Here is a 26,989-nt window from a genome sequence, read left to right on the forward strand (position 1 = left end):
GCAGCCTCCTCAGCGGGCTGGATAATCGGAGTGACAACCATTTTCCACATTGTAAGTTTCGATTACATTTTTTCAGTCGGATGAAGGTTGGCACTCTGCATTCTCCGGTATCATCAGGCTTGGCGTAAGCCTAGCCACACAATATTGGGGAAGGGAGTTACCAGACGACCACAGAAGGTCCCTGCCGGAGATATGTAATATGGCGTCCAAAACAAAAAAGAATGGTGTGGTGCTAAAGGCCACAAATAGTCCATGATCCGCAAAATATGAATACCGTACGTGTTGCGCACATATTTTTTGCAGACCCATTGACTTCAATTGGGCCGTATCCGCATTTTGCAGCTAAATATAGGACACGTTCTATCTTTTTGCGGAACGGACATACGGATGCAGAAAGCACATAGATCATCCTATGTTCACAGTATATGACATTCTGCTGATTCCACTTTAAAACATGCAAGTTCCTGAGATGTCCAGCAGGGGGTGATGCTCCTATGTCAGGGCTCAGGTATGGAGAGGTGGGTGTTATGATCGCACAGCATATGCCGTCAGCCTACTAATAAGCCCCCCGCAGCTGTTACTCTCCTCCTCTTCCCTCCATCACACTATTCTTTTCCTCATCCCTTCATTGTCCATCCTAATCCTCCTCTCCCCGATCTTCTATCTCAGCTCATTATCCCCCTTTTTCTCCTAATTTCTTGGTATTTGTGCAGTCCATGATTTTTTATTTATGTTTTATGTTTTTTCATTCTCATATTGTTTTCATTACATTCACTGATTATGTTCTCCTGCCTCCATTAATGATCCCAACATTTCTTCCTTCATGTTTTCCATCGTTCTCTTCTAATCCTTCTGCTTGAAGACAGTGATCAGGACGCCAGCTGTCTCTCCTCCTTCTGAACATCCCGGAGCGTGATAGGGAGGGGAAATATCTGCACGATGCCAGCAGGTCTGTGCTAAGATGGGGACTGGAGGGGGAACATTCGTTAACGGAGACTGTCATCATACTGCGTCAGGACACCTCATAAATGGCACACAGAATCCATGTCACATCATCATGCAACCGATAACTGGATCATGCCACCCTTATTACCCCAGTAACATCTTATTACAGTAACCCTGGCCCTGATCCTCTTATTACCCTGTAACATCTTATTACAGTAACCCGGCTCCTGATCCTCTTATTACCCTGTAACGTCTTATTACAGTAACCCGGCTCCTGATCCTCTTATTACCCTGTAACATCTTATTACAGTAACCCGGCTCCTGATCCTCTTATTACCCTGTAACATCTTATTACAGTAACCCGGCTCCTGATCCTCTTATTACCCCTGTAACATCTTATTACAGTAACCCGGCTCCTGATCCTCTTATTACCCCTGTAACATCTTATTACAGTAACCCGGCTCCTGATCCTCTTATTACCCTGTAACATCTTATTACAGTAACCCGGCTCCTGAATCCTCCTATTACCCTGTAACATCTTATTACAGTAACCCGGATCCTGATCCTCTTATTACCCCTGTAACATCTTATTACAGTAACCCGGCTCCTGATCCTCTATTACCCCTGTAACATCTTATTACAGTAACCCGGCTCCTGATCCTCTTATTACCCCTGTAACATCTTATTACAGTAACCCGGCTCCTGATCCTCTTATTACCCCTGTAACATCCTTATTACAGTAACCCGGCTCCTGATCCCTCTATTACCCTGTAACATCTTATTACAGTAACCCGGCTCCTGATCCTCTTATTACCCTGTAACATCTTATTACAGTAACCCGGCTCCTGATCCTCTTATTACCCTGTAACATCTTATTACAGTAACCCGACTCCTGATCCTCTTATTACCCTGTAACATCTTATTACAGTAACCCGGCTCCTGATCCTCTTATTACCCTGTAACATCTTATTACAGTAACCCGGCTCCTGATCCTCTTATTACCCCAGTAACATCTTATTACAGTAACCCTGGCCCTGATCCTCTTATTACCCTGTAACATCTTATTACAGTAACCCGGCTCCTGATCCTCTTATTACCCCTGTAACATCTTATTACAGTAACCCGGCTCCTGATCCTCTTATTACCCCAGTAACATCTTATTACAGTAACCCGGCTCCTGATCCTCTTATTACCCCTGTAACATCTTATTACAGTAACCCGGCTCCTGATCCTCTTATTACCCCTGTAACATCTTATTACAGTAACCCGGCTCCTGATCCTCTTATTACCCCTGTAACATCTTATTACAGTAACCTGGATACTGATCCTCTTATTACCCCTGTAACATCTTATTACAGTAACCCGGCTCCTGATCCTCCTATTACCCTGTAACATCTTATTACAGTAACCCGGCTCCTGATCCTCTTATTACCCCTGTAACATCTTATTACAGTAACCCGGCTCCTGATCCTCTTATTACCCCAGTAACATCTTATTACAGTAACCCGGCTCCTGATCCTCTTATTACCCCTGTAACATCTTATTACAGTAACCCGGCTCCTGATCCTCTTATTACCCCTGTAACATCTTATTACAGTAACCTGGATACTGATCCTCTTATTACCCCTGTAACATCTTATTACAGTAACCCGGCTCCTGATCCTCCTATTACCCCTGTAACATCTTATTACAGTAACCCGGCTCCTGATCCTCTTATTACCCCTGTAACATCTTATTACAGTAACCCGGCTCCTGATCCTCTTATTACCCCAGTAACATCTTATTACAGTAACCCGGCTCCTGATCCTCTTATTACCCCTGTAACATCTTATTACAGTATCCCGGCTCCTGATCCTCTTATTATCCTGTAACACCTTATTACAGTAACCCGGCTCCTGATCCTCTTATTACCCTGTAACATCTTATTACAGTTACCTGGCCCCTGATCCTCTTATTACCCTGTAACATCTTATTACAGTAACCCGGCTCCTGATCCTCTTATTACCCTGTAACACCTTATTACAGTAACCCGGCTCCTGATCCTCTTATTACCCTGTAACATCTTATTACAGTAACCCGGCTCCTGATCCTCTTATTATCCTGTAACATCTTATTACAGTAACCCGGCTCCTGATCCTCTTATTACCCCTGTAACATCTTATTTCAGTAACCCGGCTTCTGATCCTCTTATTACCCTGTAACATCTTATTACAGTAACCCGGCTCCTGATCCTCTTATTACCCTGTAACATCTTATTACAGTAACCCGGCTCCTGATCCTCTTATTACCCCAGTAACATCTTATTACAGTAACCCGTCTCCTGATCCTCTTATTACCCCTGTAACATCTTATTACAGTAACCCGGCTCCTGATCCTCTTATTACCCTGTAACATCTTATTACAGTAACCCGGCTCCTGATCCTCTTATTACCCTGTAACATCTTATTGCAGTAACCCGGCTCCTGATCCTCTTATTACCCCAGTAACATCTTATTACAGTAACCCGGCTCCTGATCCTCTTATTACCCTGTAACATCTTATTACAGTAACCCGGCTCCTGATCCTCTTATTACCCCTGTAACATCTTATTACAGTAACCCGGCTCCTGATCCTCTTATTACCCTGTAACATCTTATTACAGTAACCCGGCTTCTGATCCTCTCATTACCCCTGCAACATCTTATTACAGTAACCCGGCTCCTGATCCTCTTATTACCCCTGTAACATCTTATTACAGTAACCCGGCTCCTGATCCTCTTATTACCCTGTAACATCTTATTACAGTAACCCGGCTTCTGATCCTCTCATTACCCCTGCAACATCTTATTACAGTAACATGATTACTTATATTTCTTTTTTTCCGCAGGTTGTTCTGGAGCTGCACACATGGCAGCACATGAACCTGAGATTAAGAGCAGTGTCTCCTTCATACCATGCTTCCTATTTGTAGAGGTAATGCCTCCTAACACCCTTGTTGTGTAAATGTTTTCTGTGTAGGTTGTTCTTTTTTTGAATTTGGGGTCTTTTAGCAAGATACTGTTGAGGCTTGGCCCATGTGACACGATGTGATGAATGTGGGGAACTTATTTTATGATGTGTTTGAACTACAAAGTACCAGACATAATAAGGTGAGAGTGGGAAACATATAGGGCCACCACAGCACCATAAAGTCCTGGCCCAGTCACAGTCATTTGAGTATTTACTGCCTATGTCCTATATAGTAAGCAGGAAGGTGTCTGTGATTATGGGCTGCCATATGCATGTCATAAAATCAAACCATATAGTTTTCCATAAACAGTGCCAGACAAATTCTTTCCATACATGCCAGACATGTTTCTTGATGTGGTGGAATGGTGGAGCCTGTGCGGGATATGACATGATGATGGGAGTGGTAGATGTGACGGGAGGGTTGAGTGCTCCAAGGACCTTCACTCGCTCTCCAGACTCCTCACATCTCTTGCTTTGTCTATCCTCCTCATTTCTCTGTCTAAAATTCTAATTTACATCCTTACCACCTCTTAGTCCTCCTCATTGTGCACCTACATATTGTTTATAGCCCCCAGCTCTCTACCGCTGGTCTAACTTTAGATTTTCCTATAAAGTTTTTCTTCTTTGACCCATCATCTTCCTTATATTTTTTATATTTGGTCATAACCATTGTTATTTTCATTCACAATTGTTTTCATTATCTCTGCAGCCTGTCCCACCACCAGATCCCACCACAATAATCATATTTATTTAAGTCTTCTGTCCTATTTTCGGTTCTACCTCTGTCTTGTCCACATTGCTGTCAGTTGGCTTTCATCTCTGTCTCTTTCTCCTTCAGTCTTCTTGACTTGCACGTTTGCACTGGTCTCTTGCCCCATTCTAACTCGTCAATCAATCCTTCCTTGTATTTTACCCTTGTTCCTTGCTCCTCTGACAAGATGCTTTATTTCCAGCTTGTCCTCATGGCCGGCACAGTTATCCTCTCCTACCACTTTGAATACACAGACACCTTCCCAGTCCATTCCCAGGGATTCTTCTGCTATGACAGTACCTTGTCCAAACCTTATCCAGGTCCAGAAAGTGCCAGCCGAGTACCTCCACGTCTCCTGTACCTGCTGATTACTGTGCTGCCAGTCCTTACGGTAGGTATATCTTCCTTTGGTGTATACATTAAATCTGAAGACTGTAAATCTCCTGCAAGACTCTATGCTGGTCGCAGATCTTACAGATAATCTGGCTGTGGCTGTCACATAATGGTAATCTAACATGACAGGGTAAGAGCAGGGTCTCAGAATGGCTCTGTGCTGACATGGTTATTGTGTGCACGCTCTGGTGCCCTAGGCAGCGGAAGATCATTTCATACTTTCTTGCACATTCTTCCATGACATGAAGGAATACATTTTTTTCTTTGTAAGAAGCCAAGACACTAAGGTGATTTAATAATTATCTGAAGGCCATCAGAAACGCGTCTTTATTTGACATCATACATCTAAAAGGTCACCTTTTTTTTGCTAAATGCCATTCATTTTATATCCAACTCTTGTTATCTGGTCATGATATGAATAGAGTTTTTCAATGGCTAGTATTCTAGACATTTCTAGGCAGTGATATGAATTGTGTTTCTCCAGAATGTCCACAATCCTCCTCACAATATGAATAGTGTTTCTCCAGAATATCAGGTCATCTAGTAACCTGGTTATGATATGAATAGTATTTCTCTAGAACATTCTGTCTTCTACAATCCTGGTCATGACATGAGTAGTGTTTCTTTAGAATACTCTTGTAGAAACCAGGTAGCGATATGAAGAGTGTTTCCTTAGAATGTCATGTCTTCTAGAAACATGATGGTGATAAGAATAGTGTTTCCCCAGTCAAATCCTGGTCACAATATGAATAACGTTTCTCAAGAATATCTTTGGAATCCTAGTCATAATATGAATAATGTAGCCCCAGAATGTCCTGCATTCTGGAATCTTGGTTACGATATGAACAGTTTTTCCAAACTGGTCGCAATGTGTATATTGTCCAGAATGTCCAGTCTCCTGGAATCCGATCACTATATAAAAAAATGTTACTCCAAATTCTGTCTTCTGGAATCCTAGTGATAATATGAATAATGGTTCTCCAGAATATTAAGTCTAAAGGAATCCTGGTTGTGATATGAATAGTGTTTCCCCAGAATGATCTGTCTATTGGAATCCTGACCTGGCTATCAATAGTTTTTCCCTAGATTGTTCTATCTTCTGGAATCCTGGTGATTATATGAATAGTGAATGGTTCTCCAGCATATCCAGTCTTCTAGAAACCTGATTGTGTTATGAATAATATTCTCCAGATTCTCCAGTCTTCTGGAATCCTTGTCATCATATGAATAGTGTTTCTTCTTGACTCATGGTCATGATAAGAATATTTATTCCCCCAAATGTCCTGTCTTGTTTTTCAGTCTTCAGGTTTATTATTGACATGTTCATATCGTTGGTTTCTTCCATCCATCTTGTTGCTCATCATCTCTTCCTCTACCCTTCTACTTTTTCAATACTTTTCTAACATGTTGGGTCAGAATATGTTCAGAATGGGATAACGCTTCAGCTTGACTCACATTGAAGGTCTGGATTGATCTAAATGAGGATCCAGTTTGTTTATTTTACTTGCTGTCCACACTATCATCAACGGTGCTAATCAGCTCCAAACCTTAAAGGGGCTATGCCATGAAAAATATTCTACATTTTTCAAACCAGCAACTGGATCTGAATACTTTTGTAATTCCATGTAATTAAAAAAATTAGTAAAGACACTAAGCTATTCAATAAAATGTATATGTATAGCTGCACCTGTTTTTTATATTTTTTTCCTTATTTCTTGTCCACCTCACTGAGGTGGATGCACGCACTCGGTTTAAATCCTCTGTTAGAAGCTGTGACAGTTACAGGGATAGAGCTACAGCAGAAAGGGCACACCCTGAGCTGCCAGGCTGAAGATAATCTAGCAGAACAGTTGGAGCAATGAATGGGGAGATCTCTGGATCTATGTGAGGTACAGGGCTGGTTCTAACTTTGTTGGAAAGAGATTTTTATTATCTAAATCAATTATGGCATAACCCTTTTAAATGTCTCAATTCTTTTTAGTCCCATGTTTTTATTTTGCTACTTTTTAAGAGTCCATAGTCAGTGGGAGTCAATAAATTGGCGTGAAAGCTTCTCGCCTTCACACATTCTCGATCAAATAGTTTAGTAAAGGCCAATCAGTAGATATTGTGGGCTTCCAAATTTCTTCTTTCAGAATGACAGTAGCCCTAGATGAGCTCCATAAAAATATATTTTTTAATAAATGAACCTGTCCTGCAGAGGACCTGACCTTAACCCCATTGAACACCTTACAGACCTAGCCAAACCTATTACCTAACATTAGTGACATCCTGACTATATTCCTGTGATTACATGGATGTGAACCCACCTCAATCATATTTTAATGGAAAATCTTACCTGAAGTTGTAGAGGTTGTTTTAACAGCAAAAGTGGAGGATAAGCTCCATATGTATTGTCGTGGTTTGGCATGTGATCTCTGACAAGCAGATATGGATGTAATCATTCAGGTTTCCACATGTATGCCCATGTTTTGTGGTGCTAATGGAGTTTGTTGAGTGATGTTTGTCTTCTGATTACAGATCCTGCTGGGAGAAGTCTGCACGGCCCTTATCAATCCACGTTGGAGTAGTAGGGAGAAGATAATTTCTTGTGGAGATTGTTGCTTCTTCAATCCTCTTCTGCGCCAAATTGTCAGGATCTTGGGTGAGATTTCTAACTCAATAGCCTGTTATAGAAGTGATGTTATGTTCTGTTAAGCCACTTGACTGGAAGAGCAGAGCCTGAGCTATACAGATAAGTAGTTCTGGTGCAGCAGAGCAGGCAGACTGGTGTAGCAGAGCCAGAGACATGTAGGCCTAAATGCAGCATAGCAGAAAATCAGATGCAGCAGAGTTTTCTGAAGACTAGTCAAGCAGAGTTATCTTGCGGACCAGTGTAACGGAGTTAAAAGAAGATTGATATAGAGTAATGTAGCGGAGCTGTAGAGTAGAGTAGCAAATTTGATGCTTAGTAACAGGAGCCAGTGTAGCAGTGTTGATGCAGAGTAACAGGAACTGATATAGCAGAGTTGATGCAGAGTTACTGTAGCAGAGTGGCGACCAATGTACAGGGATGTTGCAAACTAAACCTGAATAATCAGGTGGGATGGGAGCCTGGCTGGAGGAGGGGAGTGAAGCAGTGCTTGCTGCTTAAAGGGAATCTGTCACTAGCGATTTACCAATTTTTTTTTTTCATGAATTCATGTTTAACAGAGTACCTGTTTTCCATCTGTCTTGTTCTTTTGATTGTGAGTCTTGTCATTTCTTCAAAAAATGGATTCTTCTGATATGTAAATGACGCTGTAAGGAGCCCAGAGGGGCGTTATTCTTTCTCCACGGTGCCCAGGAACGCCCCTCTGAAGTGCCGTGCCCGCCTAAGTTTGAAAACTAATAACGCCTCCCAGTTCATCTAAATCGCCTCCCAGAGGCGCGGCTAAGTGCTCAACACCCGCCCCCCTCCTCAGCGCCGCGCTCTGCAGCAAACACCCCGATCCTCCTCTCGCCGGCATCCCAAATCCCGCGCAGGCACAGTGCCGGCGATTTCCTGCGCTATGATAAGATGACTGACGGCACTGCGCCTGTGCAGGATTTGGGATGCCGGCGAGAGGAGGATCGGGTGTTTGCTGCAGAGCGTGGCGCTGGGGGGGGGGGGGGTGGGGTTTTGAGCACTTAGCCGCGCCTCTGGGAGGCGATTTAGATTAACTGGGAGGCGTTATTAGTTTTCAAACTTAGGCGGGCACGGCACTTCAGAGGGGCGTTCCTGGGCTCCGTGGAGAAAAAATAACGCCCCTCTGGGCTCCTTACAGCGTCATTTACATATCAGAAGAATTGATTTTTTGAAGAAATGACAAGACTCACAATCAAAAGAACAACACAGATGGAAAACAGGTACTCTGTTAAACATGGATTCATGAAAAAAAAAAAGGGTAAATCGCTAGTGACAGATTCCCTTTAAAGTATAACAGGTACACTACTTCTGAAAGTAATTGTCTATTGTTTTTTTTTTTTTTGTCTTAGGGCTTTTCTCATTTGGTCTGTTTTGTACTGTAATCTTTGCTGGAGCTGTTCAGACAGTCACTGGTAACCAGGCCCCTCATTTCCTGTCTGTCTGCCGCCCCAATTACACTGCCCTTGGGTGCAAGTCCCACATGCAATATATATCTTCACCCTATGCCTGCAACGGGGATCCTGATCTGATCACCGAGGCTCGTAAAGCCTTCCCTTCGAAACCCGCAGCTCTCGGGGCTTATTCTGCAGTTTACACAACGGTCAGTCCAATTCATTATGCTTATTGGGTCACATTTCTTGGTTTTTAGTTACTTTGATTTATTTTTTTCAAGAACTTGAAGTGTGCTATCATCCGCCGTCTGGGGAATATAAGTCAGATGGATGACAACTCAGGATAGCCCAAGGGTCGACAGGTGCACTGACCATCTATTAGACAAGTCCTGCTGAGCTTGGTGGCATGCGCCAATGGTTACATACAATGTGTGGTACCAGAGGTACAGTGCCGACAATGCTATATACCAGGAGTAGGCAACCTCCAGCACTCCAGCTGTTGTGAAACTACAACTCTCAGTATGTATACTTGCTCTCCTCCTCTCAGAACTCTCATAGAAATGAATGGAGCATGCTGGGAATTGTAGTTTCACAACAGCTGGAGTGCCGAAGGCTGCCAAACCCTGCTGTATACATTGCTCACCACAAGACCAAGTGGAAGTGATATTGTATTGGGGCATGGTACACATTCCCATGCTGATCCTAGTGCCAAGTGTCAGTACATTGCCATCATGTACTAGTTATATAATGCTGTTTCTGTGAGGTTAAGCTATAACTGCATTAAAAAGCACCAGTGATACTGTTGTAATCTTGGCGTCATTGAAAAAGTACCAGTATTGTGCCAATCTAAACCTGGTGACAAGTAAAAGTAATGCTATACTACATGCTTACCGTATGAGAGCACAGGGATCTTTTTCTGATGGGCAGAGGACAACTAGAAAAAAGGTGCAGCATGAGGGAAGTCCAGGGGATTTAGTGAGAAGAGGTGATCTGGATAATGAGCAGAACAGTATAGAGAAATTTCACTGATCATTTGTTGATGCCCACAGATGTACGTCACCCTCGTTCTGAAAGTGAAGGGTTCCCGGCTGGTGAAGCCCTCCCTGTGCCTGGCAATGCTGTCTCCTTCATGGCTTCTATGTTTGCTGCGCGTTGCTGAATATCGTAACCATTGGAGAGATGTTCTTGCTGGTACCATAACTGGAGCAGCCATTGCTGTTTTTCTGGTAAGAATTAGAGAATGGATAGTAATGCCACAGCAGAACCAATGGACATGATTTAAAGGGGATGTGACATCAGAAAATGACTTATTGTTTAAATCATGTCTTTATGTTAAACATATTATTTTGGGCAGTGGGTGTGGAACCACTGCGACAACCAACCGGTTTGACTTTGGGCTAAACCTAAGGGCGTTATCCTGGCAGTCCCCTGGTATTCACCGTTTAACCTGTATAAATTGATCTGGACAGGGATCTGCATAAGAGCCACAAGGCTGCTACCTGTTGGAGTAGTCCTGGTGTTGTTGACAACTGACCCACGGTGTTTAGAGACACTGGTGCGAAGCACCAAGGGATCAGGCAAACTCATAGTCAGAAACAGGCCGAGGTCAAGGCAGACAGTTTGTGCAAATCAGTTAAACAGTCCAAAGGTCAGGTCAGGCAGCACAGGCTCAGGACGGTAAACAGGCACAAGTCAGGCAGCGGAGAGTCACAATCCAGGAATTGGGCAGAAGTCAGTACACGGGATGACAATCATAAACAACACACCTTAGCAGGAAATAGCTGACTGTAACGGATCTTCTGGCACCCCGACCAGGTACCTCCGTCGATGGATGCTCCTAGCGCTTCCCGAGGACTCCAAGCACTCCACTTGACACCGTAAGCACTGCAGACCCCACGAACCGCCGAAGCTTGGTTGAGGTCTCACCGTCTCCTACCCACCCTGTACTACAAGGCTCCAGGCTCCAGTGGGTGAACCTCTCCTAAATCCAGAGAGCAGGAACAGCTCTTACAAGAGCTAGGAGTTATAGCCCGGGGAGTATACAGCGTATAGCAATCCCCATACACATGAGACGAGGCTCTCTGTTGAATGTAAAACAGGAACTCTTTATTGAACACACAGCATTGACTTATATACACATTTTACAACAAGGTTACCACCCCCGTGGACCTGGTTGGGAACTGAGGACATGACCTAGCAGCCAATCCTTTACAGCTTTACAGTTTAAACACTCCCATACAAAATCCTCTCCTCTGCCTGTGATACAATTACCTTACACAATGGGTTGATATATTATCACAGGCAGGAGAATACATCGTTTTAAACAATATCTTCTGTCCTGGCTGAGCTGGCATCTGGGCAGAGTGCAGTCGGCCTCTGCCCCCCCCCCCCCTCTATCCTCTTGTCCAGAGGCTGACTCCTCACAGGCTACCCCAGCAGAAGAGCTGGCATCTGGTCAGAGCACAGTTGGCCTCTGCCCTCCCCTATCCAATTGTCAAGAGAATGACTCCCCACAGGCTACCCCAGCGGAAGACCTGGCATCTGGGCAGAGTGCAGTTGGCCTCTGCCCTCCTCTATCCTCTTGTCCAGAGCCTGACTCCCCACTGGCTACCCCAGCTGAAGAGCTGGCATCTGGGCAGAGTGCAGTCGGCCTCTGCCCCCCCTATCCTCTTGTCCAGAGGCTGACTCCTCACAGGCTACCCCAGCAGAAGAGCTGGCATCTGGTCAGAGCACAGTTGGCCTCTGCCCTCCCCTATCCTCTTGTCCAGAGCCTGACTCCCCACAGGTTACCCTAGCAGAAGAGCTGGCATCTAGGCAGAGCGCAGTCGGCCTCTGCCCACCAAGTTCCTACAGCTCCAAGCTAGAAAACAACAATGAAGCAAGGAGTAACAGAAACCCACTTAACAGCTGGGGACATACAGAACAGAGCCAGGCCCCAGAGTTCAACAGGACCAGTGTTTGTTTATGGGGGGGGGGGGGCTACTCGACTAACTAAGGCACCGACCGACAGGAGGTCAGGTACCTGGTTAGTCTACTGATGAGAGGGCCCATAATCCTGGGGCAAGAGGCTGGCAACCAGGCTTCTCCAGCACCCAGTGGCGAGGTTGGTTTCGCCACACTGACTAATAAACCTATTGCTCAGGCAGAGCATGAGTCAAACAGCACAACGTAAATAACAAATTGGAAACAGCCTAGCAGCAGCACACAGAGCCAAGTAGGGTATTAACCTTTGCAGTACTGCAGGAAGAGGTAAGATTCGATGAAGAGACAAATGTGAATAGAGCGGTGCCCGAACCTGCCTGTAATATCAGTGCAACGGCAGGCACAAGCTGCTGGTGTAGCATATTTTTATTTATTTTTTGGTGATTTTTGTTTTAATTTTCCATGTACCTATACACATTCATCACATTATCATCACAGGCAGTATTAGATAACACAGGATCCACCATTTACAATATGTGATATCGCCGCTTATCTCCTCCCTCCTGACCTCGGCACATGTTACAGAGCATGCCCAGAAAACTCTCTCATAGAAGTCAATGAGGTCCCCTCCTGTCCCCTGTGTCTATAGCCCATGTGGCTGCTCTCAAAGAGTGAAAACTGCAGGATTTTCTTAAAAATATAGACAGTAGTAGAGCCAGAGAAAATAAAAAATTAAAATCTAAATAAAAAAAACGTTTAACATAGAAACTTCTTTTAAACTACAGTCATGTGAAAAAATTAGGACACCCTTTGAAAGCATGTGGTTTTTTGTAACATTTTTAATAAAAGGTTATTTCATCTCCGTTTCAACAATACAGAGAGATTAAAGTAATCCAACTAAACAAAGAAAACTGAAGAAAAGTCTTTTCAAGATCTTCTGTAAATGTCATTCTACAAAAATGCCTATTCTAACTGAGGAAAAAGATAGGACACCCTCACATGTATTCCCTCTTAAATTGGCTCAGATCTCACACAGGTATATCACACCAGGTGCACATAATTAGTAGATCGTTACTCTGCATGTTGAATGAGGCTTGCCCTATTTAAACCTCAGACATTTAGTTTGGTGTGCTCCTGACTGTTGAAGTGAGAGTGAGCACCATGGTGAGAGCAAAAGAGCTGTCAGAGGACTTCAGAAAAAATATTGTAGCAGCCTATGAGTCTGGGAAGGGATTTAAAAAGATCTCAAAAGATTTTGAAATCAGCCATTCCACTGTCCGGAAGATAGTCTACAAGTGGAGGGCTTTCAAAACAACTGCCAACATGCCCAGGACTGGTCGCCCCAGCAAGTTCACCCCAAGAGCAGACCGCAAGATGCTAAAAGAGGTCTCCAAAAACCCTAAAGTGTCATCTCGAGAACTACAGCAGGCTCTGGCTACTGTTGATGTAGAAGTACATGCCTCTACAATCAGAAAGAGACTGTACAAGTTTAACTTGCATGGGAGGTGTGCAAGGAGGAAACCTTTGCTTTCCAAGAGAAACATCGAGGCCAGACTGACATTTGCCAGAGATAAAGTTGACAAAGACCAGGACTTCTGGAATAATGTTCTTTGGACAGATGAGTCCAAAATTGAATTATTTGGACACAACAGCAGAGGACATGTTTGGCATAAACCAAACACAGCATTCCAAGAAAAGAACCTCATACCAACTGTGAAGCATGGAGGTGGAAGTGTCATGGTTTGGGGCTGCTTTGCTGCAGCAGGACCTGGTCAGCTCACCATCATAGAATCCACGATGAATTCTACTGTGTATCAGAAGGTGCTTGAAGAACATGTGAGACCATCAGTTAGAAAATTAAAGCTGAAGCGGAACTGGACCATGCAACATGACAATGACCCAAAACATACTAGTAAATCAACCAAAGATTGGCTGAAAAAGAAGAAATGGAGAGTCCTGGAATGGCCAAGTCAAAGTCCAGATTTGAATCCCATTGAGATGCTGTGGGGTGACTTGAAAAGGGCTGTACGTGCAAGAAACCCCTCAAACATCTCACAGCTGAAAAAGTTCTGCATTGAGGAGTGGGGTAAAATTTCCTCAGACCGATGTCGAAGACTGGTAGATGGCTACAAGAACCGTCTCACTGCAGTTATTTCAGCCAAAGGAGGTAACACTCGCTATTAGGGGCAAGGGTGTCCTATCTTTTTCCTCAGTTAGAATAGGCATTTTTGTAGAATGACATTTACAGAAGATCTTGAAAAGACTTTTCTTCAGTTTTCTTTGTTTAGTCGGATTACTTTAATCTCTCTGTATTGTTGAAACGGAGATGAAATAACCTTTTATTAAAAATGTTACAAAAAAACCACATGCTTTCAAAGGGTGTCCTAATTTTTTCACATGACTGTATATGTCATTTTCTGATGACACATTCCCTTTAAATAATTAAATCATTACTAGGTTTGGGTTATAATAAAAGCTGACACCACTATTATGAAACAGGAGGCAGGTAACACAGGATTACAACATCCTCCCTCCTCCCTCTCCCTGCACAGCAATCTCTGCACAGGTCGCACAGCATGCTCACAACCCACTCCCATAGAAAATGACTGTATAAATTTCATTGCATAATACATCTCGCATTTCAGGTTCTGCTTCTTTCTTACTCCTGTCACTTTCATGCACAATTTCGATTGCCTTCTATATAGTATTATATACTATAATGGTGCATATCCTTATGTATTCGTATGTAGCATAATGCTGTGTGCTGTGTCCATGCTGTTGCACAAGTAGCCGTCTAGTTCACTCATATATATCTACTTGGAGGTATTAATAAAGGCAGGGCCGTCTTTAATATTGATTGGACCCTGGGCAAAAATTTACTTGGGCCCCCTGGAACCCGCCTTCCCACACCTTAGCAGGCAATCACGCCCTCCACCACAACACACACACAAAAAATCCACACATCTGGTAGAGTACAGTGAATCACTGTAAATACTTCCAGTTCTGAAGACTCCAGCGGCTCAGGATCAGTGCTCTGGGCAGCTGGGCTCAGGCTGGAAGTGGGCACCGCTCTGCAGAAAGGAGACCAGGGCTCGGCTCACCCTAGTGTTACAGTGCACCCCACAGTATGCAGTATAGCACCCTATAGTATACAGCACCACACAGTATGCAGTATAGCACCCCACACTATACAGTACTCCACAGTATATAGTAGAGCAGTATAGCAGCCCACAGTATACAGCACCCCACAGTATACAACACCCCACAGTATACAACACCTCACAGTATACAGTAGAGCAGTATAGCACCTCACCATATACAGCACCCCAAACTATACACGATACAGCACCCCACACTATACAGCCCCCCACACTATACAGTACAGCAGTATAGCACTCCACACTATACAGCCCCCCACAGTATACAGTACAGCAGTATAGCACTCCACAATATACAGCACCCACAGTATACAGTATACAGGCCCCCACACTATACAGCCCCCCCCCCCACAGTATACCCCCCACACTATACAGGCCCCCACACAGTATACAGGCCCCCACACAGTATACAGCCCCCACACAGTATACAGGCCCCCACAGTATACAGCCCCCCCACAGTATACAGCCCCCCCACAGTATACAGCCCCCCCCCCCACAGTATACAGGCCCCCCACAGTATACAGCCCCACACCGTATACAGCCCCCCACAGAATAAAGGCCCCCCACAGTATACAGGCCCCACACAGTATTCAGTCCCACACAGTATACAGACCCCCACAGTATACAGGCCCCCACACAGTATACAGCACCCCACTATACAGTAGTTTACAGTATATTAGCATAACAGCCCCTGTCACCTTTTTCTGATGTAATCTTCACAAAAAAAGCTCCAAACTTCTCCTGCAACACTCCTGTTAGGACCTGTGATGACCTCATAGCCATGTGACCAGTAATATTGCTAGGTTACTGGTCACATGGTGATGATGTCATCTAAGGTCCTAGATCACATTCACAGCTCTAACAGTACGATGCCTGGACTCAGTGCCGGCAGGCATGGCATGGCAGCACCCCCTGTGTAGCTGACAGCCTGACACCCGGGGCAGTGGCTAGCAGGGCTCAAGAGGCAGCTGCCTTGGGCCCCCCAGGAGCAACTGGGCCTGGGGCAGTTGCTCCTTTTGCCCCTTGGTAAAGACAGCCCTGAATAAAGGGTCACATATGATATCATTGAATTCCAAAATGTCTGATTGTGAAAGGATGGGTATAAAATTAAAGGGGTTCTCCCTCTCTACAATAACAGATCCATGGGGGCCTATCTAGAATCAGAGGACACCGTGCCTCGGCGCATCCAGGCTGCGATTGTCTAGGATTAAAGGGGTTGTCCCACGAAAAATATTGTACAGTTTTCAAACCAGCACCTGGATATGAATAGTTTTGTAACTTCATGTAATTCAAAATTCAGTATAGTCAGTGAGTTATTTAGTAAAGTTTATCTGTTTAGCGCCACCTGCCTTTTGCTATTTATCTAACTTCTCTGTCCACCTCACTGGTGTGGATGCACATGCTCAGTTCCATCTTTCAACTGCCACCAGCAGCAGGACACATCCACCGAGAAAGAACACTCTGTCTGAGCTGCTAGCTGGATATAAATCTAGCAGAGCAATGAATAGAGAGACCTCTGGATCCATTTGAGGTACAGGGCTGGTTCCAGCATTCTTAGAGATTGTCATCTACAATACATGATTTTCATTTTTCACATTAATCATGGGATAACCCCTTTAAGGAAACAAGATTGTCTGTTTCCGTAATCACAACCACCTCTTGTTTCAATCACAGCCTGGGATCGGCAGCCAGTGGTTTCCTAACCGGGATCGGGGACCTCCAATGGACATTAGAGAAGTAGAGTGAGACTTTACATTAGAACATCTCTTTCTCTCCATTATTCAAGGTAACCTGTGTACTGAATAACTTTGGGAGCTCCTCACCAGAAGAGGGAGACCTGATCCAGAAAGAGCAAGATGGGGCCATTGAGGCCGAAAACCCTCTACCTGCAGCATGTGAAAAAATAAGTGTAGTAAAGGTAAGAGGAGAGCCTGCCTGTGATGTTTAAATAATATGGGGCACCAGAGGGGCGGCGGGAGAGTGTTCTCATTGGTTTCTCAGTATGGACGGCGCCATTGTGGTATGGATCCCCGAATCCTCAGCATGTGACTTCCTCCTGCTTTCAGACACTGCACCACCTGGCGCTTATCATGTGGTACTACAGGCATACGCTCTGTACTACTGGAACACATTGAAACATGAAAGGTTGGTACGCAAACAAAAATCACAATACCAGGCTGCTGGGGGTTTGGGGTTCTGCCAAGATTCGTATGCCCTCGGCTATGCAAACTTTTCTGCTGTCATACCATTACCCAGCCCCTCAACATTCTTTTAGAACCTACTTTAGTTTCAAAAGTCATTTATTGGGGTTTTTGCATCATGAAGTAAATGACTGAGTAAGAAAACATAGTACATTAGTCATTGTATAAGATAACAATAATTTAAAAAAAAAGGACAAGAACATAAATAAGTAAAGGAAAAGATCCAGTAACATTTCAAAAATGGTACAGATAAATAAACACTGAAGTGCAATGGGGATTGCAAGTCGTCAAATAAACTCCTGGAAAGCGTAGAATAAGGTGGCATTGTGACAGTGGGAGTATGCTATAAAGTATTATAGTGACGGAGATCGGTAGAATGAGGAGAGGATAGCCAGGGCTTCCAGAGCTTCTCAAAGGCTGCATAAGTGTCAGTACGTATGTAGTGATGAGCGAACTTGTGTTTTAAGTTCGGCGTCTAAAGTTCGGGTTCGGGTCATCGAAGTATCCCGTTATGGATTTCGCTACTATGGACCATAACGGAACGTCTTGTCGCGCGTTCCCGTACATAGACTTCAGCGGGAACGCGCGACAAGACGCCCCAAAGAAGCTCATGTACTTCTTGGGGCGTCGGGCGTTTTACAGCGCGATCGTACGCGCTGTAAAACGCTCAGGTGTGAACCCAGCCTTAGAATCCATAACGGGATACTTCGATAACCTGAACTCGAACTTTAGACGCCGAACTTAAAACACAAGTTCGCTCATCACTATATGTATGGCGTTAAGCCGTTCAAATAAAAGTATTTTATTGATTCTATCTAATACAGCCTGAAAACTAAGTGAGGCCGAGCGCCATTTAAAGGCTATATGAATTCTGGCAGCCAAAATAATGAATTGTGACAGCTTAAATTTAGCGAACGTTAACCAGGACGGTTTGTCCCCTAGGAGGCAAAGAGGTAAGGAGACGGGATATTAGCAACCCAATACAGCTGACACAAGGGAGCAGATTCTTCCCCAAAAGCTCTTAACTAGTGGACAGGTCCACCATATGTGTAACATAGTGCCCTCAGCAGTACAACCGCAGAAGCATCTAGGAGAAACCTCAGGGTATATTCAATGTAGTCTAGCTGGAACCATGTAGGTGCTATAAAGTATTTTTTTGGATGTTTCAGCTAAGGTGGTTTGCCAAGAGCCCTTAGTGAGAGTCTGGGAGCGCTGGATCCATCGAGAAGTCGAGTATTCTACCTCCAAGTCCTCCTCCCATGCTTTCATGTATGGTAACTTGGAACCCTTAGCTACACCATTAAGTATTCCATATATCCTGGACAATAGACCTCGTTTATATAAAGAGTAGACTATAGAACGTTCAAAGGGAGATCAGTTCAGAAGATCTGGTTGGCATTGTATAATTCTCTCACTGGAGGGTTAAACCTTTCCCTGAAGTCAGCCAAGGAAATGAGTTTGCCTCTCACTAGGAACCTGTGCAAGGTGCAGAAGTTATTAGATTTCCACCAACCAAATGCGTGGTCCGAAGGCAAGGCAGAAACAAGGGATTTCCCAAAATATGCATCAATGGTGAGATAGTGGACTGTAGAGATGATTTAAACCTGACTGACCTCCAGAGCAACAATGAGTTGTGGGATAAATGAGAGTTGGGCCGAACAGTAGACGGTAACTGAAGGTTTGACCAGATCAGGGCCTTCCACAAATATGGAGCAAATAAGGTTTGCTCCAATGCAATCCACAACGGTTGATCCCTGGGGTTAAGATGAGTTAGGAACATTTGTCCTAGTATAGCAGCTTTATAGTATTTATTAAGGTCAGGAACTGAAAGGTCTCCATGGGATTTATGGTGGCCCACTGTGCGCATAGCTATATGTGGGCGTTTATCTGCCCATATAAATTTTAGAATATCAGTTTGTAGCCGTTTTAAATCTGAAGTGGGCACTGGCCCAGGGATGGTTCTAAACAGGTTCAACAGTCTGGGGAGAACCACCATCCTGATGATATGAATTCTACCCACCCAAGAGACTGGAAAAGATTGCCAGCCTCTAAGGTCCTCTCTAATTTTACGATAAAGAGGGGGATAATTCGTTTTGTAGACCATATCAACCCTCTCAGGTAGGGATATTCCTAGATAGGGGATAAAGTTATGTCTAATTTGGAATGGGAAGTTTTGTAGTAAAAGGGACCAGATCTGGGGTGTTAAATTACAAGGGAGAAGTTCGAATTTAGAGTGGTTGATACAGAGTCCTGAGGTCGCAGAGAAAGTGCCCAACACCCTCATCAGAGACGGGAAGGAGATTACAGGATTGGTAATGGTGAGGATAAGGTCCTCGGCAAATAGGATTAGTTTGTGTTCATGGCCACCTATAGGAAGTCCTGTTATATCGGGATGTGATCTGATGCTGATAGCTAGGGGTTCCATAGCAAGAGCAAATAGAGCCGCTGACAACGGGCACCCCTGACGTGTTCCCCTTTGAATCTTGATGGGTAAAAAATGGGACGCAGGAAGTTTTAGATAGGCTTCAGGGGTAGACTATAAGAAGCGAATGGCCCGCAGAAATGAGCCTCCAATTCCCATGGCAGTCATAACTCTGGAGAGATAATCCCAATCTAGAGTATTAAAAGCTTTTTCTATATCCAGAGCAAAAATTACTAAAGGTGTATGGGTCTTGTTAGCCTCTTGGATTATATTTAGAGTTTTTCGAATATTATCCAGGGCTTCCCTACCTGGGATAAATCCCACTTGGTCTTTATGGATGATGTCAGGTAATAAAGATTTTATTATCTAAGTTGAGTAGAGAGATAGGCCTGTAATTAGAGGGCAGTATGGGGTCTTTGTTCGTTTAGGTATGACAGTGATTCTGGCAGAGAGGAACTCCGAAGGGGGTGCGGCACCTTGTAATAAATAATTACAATACTGAGTAATACATGGGATCAACAGAGAGGCAAATCTTTTGTAATAAAGTGCTGAGAACCCATCCGGCCCTGGGTCTTTTCCCAGTTTTAAAGTTTTGACGGTGTATTCCACCTCCTCCGGAGTGATGTCCCCACATAAGATAGTCAATGCCTCATTAGAAATCCTAGGGAGAGGGGTTGCTGTTAGGAAATCATCCTCCGCGGCCCCAGGAGCAGTCTGGGGTCTGGAATACAAGTGCTGATAATACGCCTAATCATAAATGGTATCGGGATTGGAAGCAGTACAACCATTTCGGGTGCGGATTTGGTAAACTTGGTTAATCTTCTGCCTTCAGTTGGCGGGTCAGCATCCCGTCGGGTTTATTAGCATATTTATAGTAATAGGAGGCCGTCTAGCGGAGAGCTTTCTCTGTGTTGTTAGACAGTATCATATTCAATTGTAGCTTGGTATCTTTCACTGCTTTAAGCAGATATAGAGAGGGGTGTTGTTGATGAGCTCTAATTAATCTACTTATCTTCTAGTGCAAGTTGTGTGGAGTCCCTTTCTTTTTTCAACCGAGAAGCCACTTCCACTAGCTTGCCCCTAATGAAAGCGTTGTCAGTGAGCCATAATAACATAGGGTTGGTCTCAGGAGTGGTGTTCTCAGCAAAGGAATTCTGCAGATCAATATGGAGCTGATCATGAATGGCTGGACGGGTTAAAAGCAATTAGTTGAGTCTCCACGAATAGGGAGCATGGCTAGGGCCCGCGAAAGCCAATTCCGCCATAGCCATATCATGATCAGACCAGGATGACACTATATATGCCTAGAGTATAGCAAGTAGGGCAAGACAGACGCAGAGGCAAGAATCATATCAATGCGAGTATACACATGATGTGCTGGGGAATAGCAAGTATAACTCCTCTGTGATCCATTATACTCCCTCCAGGTATCAGCTAGCGAGAGGGACTCCATGACCTGACGTATTTGAGCCGGTACAGCTGCTGGACGAGGCTGGGTGGGGGGGAGATGAGTGGTCCAAGACCAGGTTGTGGACAAAATTGAAGTCCTTGCACCATAGAAGTTTATGATAGGTGAGGGGTTCAATGACCCTCCCAATGTGGAAGAAGAAGGTGATGGGGTCTTTGGTCAGGGCATACACATTAGCTAAACACAATGTTTCATCCCTATAAGTGCCTACCAAAATCACATAACGACCCTCAGGGTCTATGATGGATAAGAAAGAAAATGAGTTTTTAAGCAAAGTAATCACTCCTCTACTTTTAGAGTGGTATGTGGAGGAAAAGAACCTGGTATAATGTGGGTGATTAATTTGGGTGTGAGGTAGCAGTAAAGTGCGACTCCTGCAGGCAGAGAACACCGGGTGCATTCCTCTTCTAATTAAGAAAGGCCGTTTTGCGTTTTTGTGGGGAATGAAAGCCCCTCACATTATGAGTTAGGATTTTACACATAACAAAATGGTAGGTAAGGAAGCTGATGTTCCATGAGGCCCCCGACTACTCCACCAGCAGGAGCCACCTGCATCCCCCCCAACTGCCCATGACCTGCATTTATTTAAAAGAGAGAGCAAATTGATCCCCAGAAGTAAAATCCTACAGTAAAAGGAAAACATAAAATACAAAAACAGTAAAGAACGGGATAAACAGTCGTGCCATTTTTGGTCGGCACAGAAAGTGAGCCAAATGGATGGAGGCCACGGTCCAATATAGCAGTCCGCACTCCTCCAGAGGGTCTCAAGTGTAAGGGCAACATGATAGTCCAACCTACCGATTGCCTGTGGGAAGAAAGGTTAGAGGTATATATAAACGAAGAGAGGCTAGGCCCCCAGAGGTAATAGGTAAAAGGGCAAACTTGAGTCAAGCATCATACCTACAGTCCGCTCCGCTTCTCTGTGGACCTATGGAATGGTGGATTTCAGAAGGCACTTCTCAGGAAGCTTGGGAGCGAGGAGATGAGGTGTTAGCTTGTACTGGTCCAGAGCCTGGATGGGCGTTGAGGCCTAGGCGGCACAGTAGGTGGTGGTGGATGGTCAAGCGGGATCCCTGCACGTTGAAGAACATCACATCCTTCTGTAGGTGAGTGCACCGTATGGGTGCGAGAGTTCAGCTGAAATGTTAGGGCAAACGGGAACACCCATCTGTAGCGGATCTGGGCCTTCTGTAAAGCCGGTGTTACTGGCCGCATTTCTCTGCGTTTACGGAGTGTGGAGGGAGCCAGGTTTGCGTATTGGTGGACAGATGATGGGATTCACCAGTAAGTCTACTTTCACACTGGCGTTTTGGCTTTCCGTTTGTGAGATCCTTTCAGGGCTCTCACAAGCGGTCCAAAACGGATCAGTTTGTATTCCAATGCATTCTGAATGGAAAAGGATCCGAACAAAATGCATCAGTTTGCCTCCGTTCTGTCTCCATTCCACTTTGGAGACGGACACCAAAACATGCTTGCAGCGTTTTGGTGTCCATCTGATGAAACTGAGCCAAACGGATCAGTTTTCTCTGACACAATCTGGCACAATAGAAAACGGATCCGTCCTCTATTGACTTTCAATGAAGTCCATGACGGATCCATCTTGGCTATGTTAAAGATAATACAAACGGATCCGTTCTGAACAGATGCAGATGGTTGTATTATCTGAACGGATCCATCCATGACGGATCCGCACAAAACGCGAGTGTGAAAGTAGCCTAAGTTGGAAGTATTCCGGGCCTCTTTTAAGATCTGGTCTCTTACCTCCGGGTAATTAAATTTGAGGACCACGTCCCTCGGCAGGTCTGGAGAGCGAGGTTTACCTAGGACCCTGTCCATTCGCAACTGATCTGCTGCAGCCTGAGGCAACAAGGCCTTGAATAAATTGAGCAGGGTTGTTGGTAAGTCAGAAAAAGATTCTGGCCGGCCCCGTACTCTCAAATTTCCCCTCCGTGACCTGTTTTCTAGGTCCTCGATTTTGAGCTCAAGTGCGGCTAGATGGGCTGTGAGGGAGTTTATGTCTTCCCTGTCTGCGCCTAGGGCATCAGATATCTCGTTAGCTCGGGTTTCAAGGTCCGACACTCTGTTTCCAATGTCCTGTATCTGGCGGGAAAATTCTACTACCGCCTGCGAGAGCTCGGAGCGGAACAGTGATGCGATATTCTTGTAGAGGTCCCCCTGGCCTTGATCTTGAGTCGCATGGACAGCTGGTGGACCACTTCCTGTGGACGAGGAGAGTCAGAGTGATGGATTGCGAGGTGAGTCAAAATAACTCCGGCAGCGTCTGCGACGGGTTTGGTGTACCGGCAATTTTTGTCTTGCCCTTGGTGCGGGTCATTCTCTGGGACCTTAGCATGGATATGAAATGCTGGTGGAGCCTCTAAATCGGTGTTAAAGCGGGATTAATCTGGCGGGTGGTGCGGAGCTAACAAAAACATGACCTTCCTATAAGCCACGCACATGCGCCCCCTTAGAACCTACTTTAAAGGGAACGCATAAAATTTATTCCACCACCCCTTACCTCACCAAAATTACAACACGCCCTCCTATATTCTCCCATGCCATTTGCTTAAAGGGGTTGTCCGGGTTCAGAGCTGAACCCGGACATACCCTTATTTTCACCCCGGCAGCCCTCCTGAGCCTGGCATCGGAGCATCTCATGCTCCGATGCGCTCCAGTGCCCTGCGCTAGATCGCGTGCAATTTAGCGCAGGGCAAAGGAGAGCATCGGAGCATGAACTGCTCCGATGCTCATGTCAGGGGGGCTGCCTGGATGAAAATGGAGGGCTGTCCAGGTTCAGCTCTGAACCTGGACAACCCCTTTAAGAGAAAATAATCTGCAGGCAGCAGCTCAGGAAGCTTCATGTCCCATGGTGCATTGCCCTGACATCAGGGATATGCGGCGTGATCACATCTAGAGCTATATAGATCATTCTAAAGTGTGAGCTGGATGCATGGAAGGCACAGGAGAGGCTGCAGACTGCCCTGTGCAGCAGCATGCACCATGTCACTGGCAGTGTGCAGACTCCAGCCCACTGCCGGGAGGGGCAGAGATGATTGGTTGGCAATAGTCATAGAACATCTGCAGGAATCAGAAACAGCCTGGAGGAAGTTGGGTGACAACAGCAAGAATACACAGAGCTATTTACAGATTTGTGGTTGTCACTAACTGCATTCCTGCATAGTTGCTATACAACCATACAACAGCCTTGTTTGCAGTTACTGATACCGCAGTACAAACCGCTACATTGATACAGACCCCAGACCATACATACTGTCCTCGCTCCCAGGCTCCTCTTCACGCCCACACTGGGTTATGACACAACCTGTGCAGGAGTCCAGGAGAGAGGGGGTAAGTAATAGCACCTGTTACCTACTGGATAAATCCAACAGATATCAATTAACAATCTTTTGTCCTTCTACACACAGGGCAGAGCGGGAAGGCTCCTGCTGCAGCCAGCTGTCTTACAACCAGACAGAGGACAGTGAAGAGGAGGGGAATGACTGGAGTTTATATGTTTTAATTGTAATATAAGACAAAATAGGATCAAAGGAAAGAAGGAGATGAAGGGAAGAAGTGTTGGGAATTTTTTTACATTCACTTTTTTTAACACATTTAACACAAGACAATATTCTACATTTTTCACACTAGCCCCTGGATCTGAATACTTTTGTAATTGCATGTAATTAAAAACTTAGTGTAGCCACTGAGCTATTCAATAAGATGTGTCTGTATAGCACCACATGCTGTTTGCTCTTTTCCTTATTTCTTGTCCACCTCACTGAGGTGGTCGCACATGCTCAGTTTAAATCTTTAACTGCTACCTGCATTATCTTCTGTTAGAAGCTGTGACAGTTAGAGGGAGAGAGAGGCAGCACAACAGACACTCCCCGGTAAGAAAGGACATGCCCCCTGAGCTGCCAGGCTGACATAAATCTAGCCGATCAATTGGAGCATTGAATGGAGAGCTCTATGGACCCCTGTGAGGTACAGGGCTGGTTCTAGCTTTGTTATAAAGAGATTATCATGCACTATATGATGTCTGATTGGTTCATATTATCTGTCAGCTGATGCTACTCAATGATAGAAGCCACCATGATGGTTATTGCTCGAAGGTAAAGTCTATGACTTTTGTATATTTTCTAGTGTACAAGCGACTGTGACATCATCCCTCAAGCTTATCCTAATAGGATCTTGGAAGTTCACCCACCAATGTTAGCTGACCCTCCTCCATGTCTTGTACCTGTAACCCCTGATGTCCTGATCCCCTCAAACTGTATCTCCAGTCAAGTATGAGTCTCCAGCCTACAGAGCGAAGATCTGGGACCCCCACCCTCAACACCACTATCAAGAGCTGGAGGAAGCTGAATGATGAGCAGCAGCCATAGTCTGAGCTCTGAGCACCCATCTCCATGTGACGGGCACATCCAACCACTTGTGACAATGTTTTTATAATTTTCTAAATCCATGATGACTAGAATCACAACCAGTTTTTATATATATATGGTTATATACTGGTTATTTCTATATCTGTGGGGAGATTCACAGAGCAATGCTTTTCTACCAGCAAGACTACATCTGATACACCCATTCGACTCCATATTCTTGTCCATAGGGGGTAGTATTATAGTAACATTATTCCTGTACATAGGGGCAGTATTTTATTAGTTATATTGTACATATGGGGTAGTATATTGGTTATATTAATTTCTATAGGGGGTAGTATTTTAGTATTTAATTATTTTCCATAGGAAGTAGTAATATACTGTAGCAGCTCTGCTCATCTATAGGGAGTAGTATTACTGCAGTTATATTCTTGTATACAAGGGGCAGTATTATAGTAGATATTGCTGGTAAAATATTCTACTTAGTGTGGAAAGAAAATAGCTAACTGGCCTTACAAATGACAACTTTTTTGAAAGCTAATAAATATGCTCCAATCGGTTGTCGCTTCCCTTCCCCTAATACTCGGCAGCTCAGACAAAGTGCATTTACTCAGCCAGGGGGTGACTTTGAGCAAAGGTTAAACGTACTTTGCAATGTACATAGATTATCAAATATGCACTTCACTTCACTATTTCTAATATGTTCCATTTTGCATGCTCTTACCGGCAATCAGAGTTTATGTTTTGAAGCTTTTTGTGGAGAAACTGCAGCTGAAAACAGTTTTAAGTGACCAGTTGTGGCATTTGCCTGCAGTTACCACTAGGGTGGAGGGCTCACTGCTTACAGATTCTTACAGCTCCCACTGAGTTCAATACCATCTGTATAAATCTATACGTATGAGCTCCCCCTAGTGGTGGCTGCAGGCTGTCAGAATTTTTTCATTTAAAGGGATTCTGTCACCTCCCCTAAGGCAAAAAACGATTTAAAAGCAGCCATGCAGCACAGCTTACCTGGATTAGGCTGTGCTGTTCTATCTTGAAATCCGTCCAGCAGTTACTTAAAAAAACGAGTTTGATCAATAAGGAAATGCGTCCTGAAGGTGCCCAGAGGGGCGTTTTTTTCTTCTTAGTGAGCCCAGTACCGCCCCTCTTTCAGTGCCTTGCCCGCCTTCCTAGTACTTTCTAACCGCCGCCCCCAGCCTGCCACAGCCTCTCCTCCCTCTCCTCCCCCTCCCTCACGCCGAACGAAGTCTCGCACAGGCGCAGTAACCACTGAGGGCTGCGCCTGTGCGATCATCAGGAGACTGAGGGCGGCAGCTTC

At 44.7% G+C, this 26,989-nt stretch overlaps 1 protein-coding gene across 1 annotated transcript; it reads left to right on the plus strand.

The window, feature by feature from the left end:
• The first annotated feature begins 689 nt into the window (after window positions 1–689).
• PLPPR2 (phospholipid phosphatase related 2) lies at window positions 690–17,045 on the plus strand. The gene is made up of 8 exons (XM_044282922.1): window positions 690–949; window positions 3,812–3,897; window positions 4,887–5,075; window positions 7,598–7,721; window positions 9,074–9,324; window positions 10,165–10,341; window positions 10,931–10,992; window positions 16,982–17,045. Exons 1-8 carry the CDS (start codon window positions 940–942, stop codon window positions 16,983–16,985), a joined length of 903 nt encoding a protein of 300 aa, XP_044138857.1. The 5' UTR covers window positions 690–939; the 3' UTR covers window positions 16,986–17,045.
• The last annotated feature ends 9,944 nt before the right edge of the window (window positions 17,046–26,989 follow it).

This window comes from Bufo gargarizans, chromosome 2 (genome assembly GCF_014858855.1).
Source record: "Bufo gargarizans isolate SCDJY-AF-19 chromosome 2, ASM1485885v1, whole genome shotgun sequence".
NCBI classification, from domain to species: domain Eukaryota; kingdom Metazoa; phylum Chordata; class Amphibia; order Anura; family Bufonidae; genus Bufo; species Bufo gargarizans.